Raw genomic sequence first — 2,604 nt, forward strand, 5'->3', positions numbered from 1 at the left:
CACACCAGCCAACCTCTTGAACTTGGATCTACATCGGGGTTCACCTAAAGTACCATACCATACGCCATCTTTAATTACTCGTTTTCTCCTACGGTATTATCAGTTAGAGCTAAACCTAATTGCTTTTGGACATTTGAGAATTACCACTTTCATCAGCCACACAAAACACTTCTGATAAGAAAATACTGCGCTCCGATGACATAAGATAAAATTTTAACGAGAACATAGAGAGCAGGTCATCCTGAACCACCGATCAAAGACACTATCAGACAAATCCACAACTGGACACGCTTTACGTATTCCAGGTCCACCATTATGGACACGTTTTACATATTCCAAGTCCACCATTATTTGAAGAATGAAAACTACTCCTATCATTAGCTGTATGGAGTTGACTTTGACTACGACCAAGCGTCTTTACAGATCCCTTAATTATTTGGGAAACGATACAACGATATTTGAAATCTATAGACTTATTGCATATGTATTAAGCATAATAAAATGGTTAGGCAATTTCGCAGTAGCAACTGAAGGGATCCACAGAATTTCAAGAGGCGTCGGAGAGATCGACGGCGAGGATCCTGAGGAGGGCGTCGAAGCTCACACCGTCGGCCGCGTCGCCTCCGCCGGTCGACCGGATCATTCCCCACACGTCCTCGTCGTCGGCCGGCAGCCCCGCCATCACCAGGTAGGACTTCAGATCCCCGAACCCTACCTTCCCGTCGCCGTCCCTGTCCATCACGGCGAACGCCTCTTCCAGCACGCCGCCGGCGCCGGCATCGCCGCGGCAGAGGACGCGCTCGAACTCCTCGAACTCGACGAGGCCGTCGCGGTCGGCGTCGGCCGCGGAGATCATGGACGCGATGTCATTCTCGGAGAGCGACGCGGCGCCGAGGCCAGAGAAGGAGGAGGAGGAGGAGAAGAAGAACTTGAGGTCGTCGCGGCCGATCTTGCCGTCGCGGTCGGCGTCGAGGACGTCGAACGCCGGGCGGAGGCCTCGCGGGGCGCCCCTGCGGGAGGCGGAGGGCGACGGGTCGCTGCGGTGGGGGCGGCCGGAGGTGCACATATCGTTGGCTACTGCAAAGGGCGGAGGAGGAGAGGGCGACAGGCTGAGATTCTTTGGAGGTGCGTGTTTTTTTTTAGGTCAGGTAGAAGGCTATTTATCGAAAAGGAAAATAGGAGGTGACGTTATCGATTACGCTATCGATAAGGATTCCGTCGCAGCTGAGCCATTTGAAATTATAAAATTAATTAAAACTTTTTTTAAAATAATATTTTTTTAGCAGAATTAATGATTAGCTTACTAATTTATATAGATATGTGAATTGATTAATTAGAGTTTTTATTTTGTAAAATAGGTAAGTTTTATTTTTGTAGTAAAACAAATATTTTTAAACGTAATAAAATATTTTTTTAAAAAAATAAAACTAAGATTATTTTGGTAATTTGATCCGGTTCGGGGCCTGCAATCGAACCGTTAATTTCTGTAATCATCGTGTCCAAGTCGTAAATAAATGGACGGCCAGATTGTTTTGGATCAACGGCAACCCTACATTGAACTACTATAAATACAGGCAGACGATCCAGAAGATAGAGACACTGAGAGGAAGCTGCATCCTCGGCGAAGAAGCGACGCAGCGGCGATCTTGGCAGCAGTTTTCCTCTCTAATCTAGTTAAGTCTATCCAATTTTCTCGTTTGATTTAAAGTTTTTCTATCTTGTTTTTCTTTATGTATAGAAGAGCCCATCTGATGAGCTAATCTCTGTTTCCTAGAACACAAATGGGGATGGGTTTTTCAGATGGGCGAAATTGGTTTTCCAGGAGATGTTGAGTCGGTTCACCTCGTTTTTTATGAGCCGCAGCGAATGTTTTCTCCGAAACCACCGCACATCTTTACGTGTTTTGTTTTTAATGACTTGCTGTTGATCTGGGTGGTGGTTTTAGGTTTTTGCAGTCCTATGATGGCATGAAATCTTTGAGACCTGATATCTTTTCTCCTGGTGAAACTATAGCATGATTCTGAGGACAACCTTTTTCTTTTTCTTCCATTGCTCTTAATTTGATCTCCTGCTTTTCTTGTTTTGCTTTGGATGATGAAATGCACTGGGCTCCGAGCAGCTGCATTGGCTTGACGGATGTGCACTTGCCTAGAAAGCATTGTCTGAACTTTTTTTTTCCTGATGTATGTTTTCGCTCCGGCAACATTTCTTTTTCAATGTGCTATGCGAACTGGCTGTTACAGCGGATTGTATGGTCCAATGTGCCATGCGATCTACGCCGGGTTGCTCAGTCGAATGTGCTTGCCGATCCGAGCCGATAGCTTTACAGGGCCAGCAGACCGGTGGGTTAATCCGGGCGGGCGATCTAGTCAATCTACGCTTACCAATCCTTCTCAAGGACGTATATATTGATATCTTCAAGTTTGTCAAATCGAAGGTATTTTAAAATCTCAACACTTCAGAAAAGGGTGAGTCCGATCATACTGTACTGATTTTTTTTTTTTTTGTTGCCAAAAACCAATTTTATCTGGAGTAATTGTCATTTTCTTTCATTATCCTTTTGTTCAGTTCTCATTCTTCTAGTTTTTTCTGTGCGAAGCGATT

At 45.0% G+C, this 2,604-nt stretch overlaps 1 protein-coding gene and 2 non-coding genes across 3 annotated transcripts; 2 read left to right on the plus strand and 1 right to left on the minus strand.

Moving 5' to 3' along the window:
- Positions 1-272: 272 nt before the first annotated feature.
- Positions 273-1,127, minus strand: LOC121981839 (calcium-binding protein CP1-like). Its single transcript, XM_042534591.1, has one exon. It carries the CDS (start codon positions 1,064-1,066, stop codon positions 548-550), a length of 519 nt encoding a protein of 172 aa, XP_042390525.1. The 5' UTR covers positions 1,067-1,127; the 3' UTR covers positions 273-547.
- Positions 1,128-1,955: 828 nt separating this feature from the next.
- LOC121983637 lies at positions 1,956-2,028 on the plus strand. Its single transcript, XR_006112658.1, has one exon. It is a non-coding gene; the product is annotated as a small nucleolar RNA R66 (small nucleolar RNA).
- Positions 2,029-2,087: 59 nt separating this feature from the next.
- On the plus strand, positions 2,088-2,169 carry LOC121983665. Its single transcript, XR_006112685.1, has one exon. It is a non-coding gene; the product is annotated as a small nucleolar RNA snoR118 (small nucleolar RNA).
- The last annotated feature ends 435 nt before the right edge of the window (positions 2,170-2,604 follow it).

Source organism: Zingiber officinale, chromosome 5A (assembly GCF_018446385.1).
Source record: "Zingiber officinale cultivar Zhangliang chromosome 5A, Zo_v1.1, whole genome shotgun sequence".
NCBI classification, from domain to species: Eukaryota; Viridiplantae; Streptophyta; class Magnoliopsida; order Zingiberales; family Zingiberaceae; genus Zingiber; species Zingiber officinale.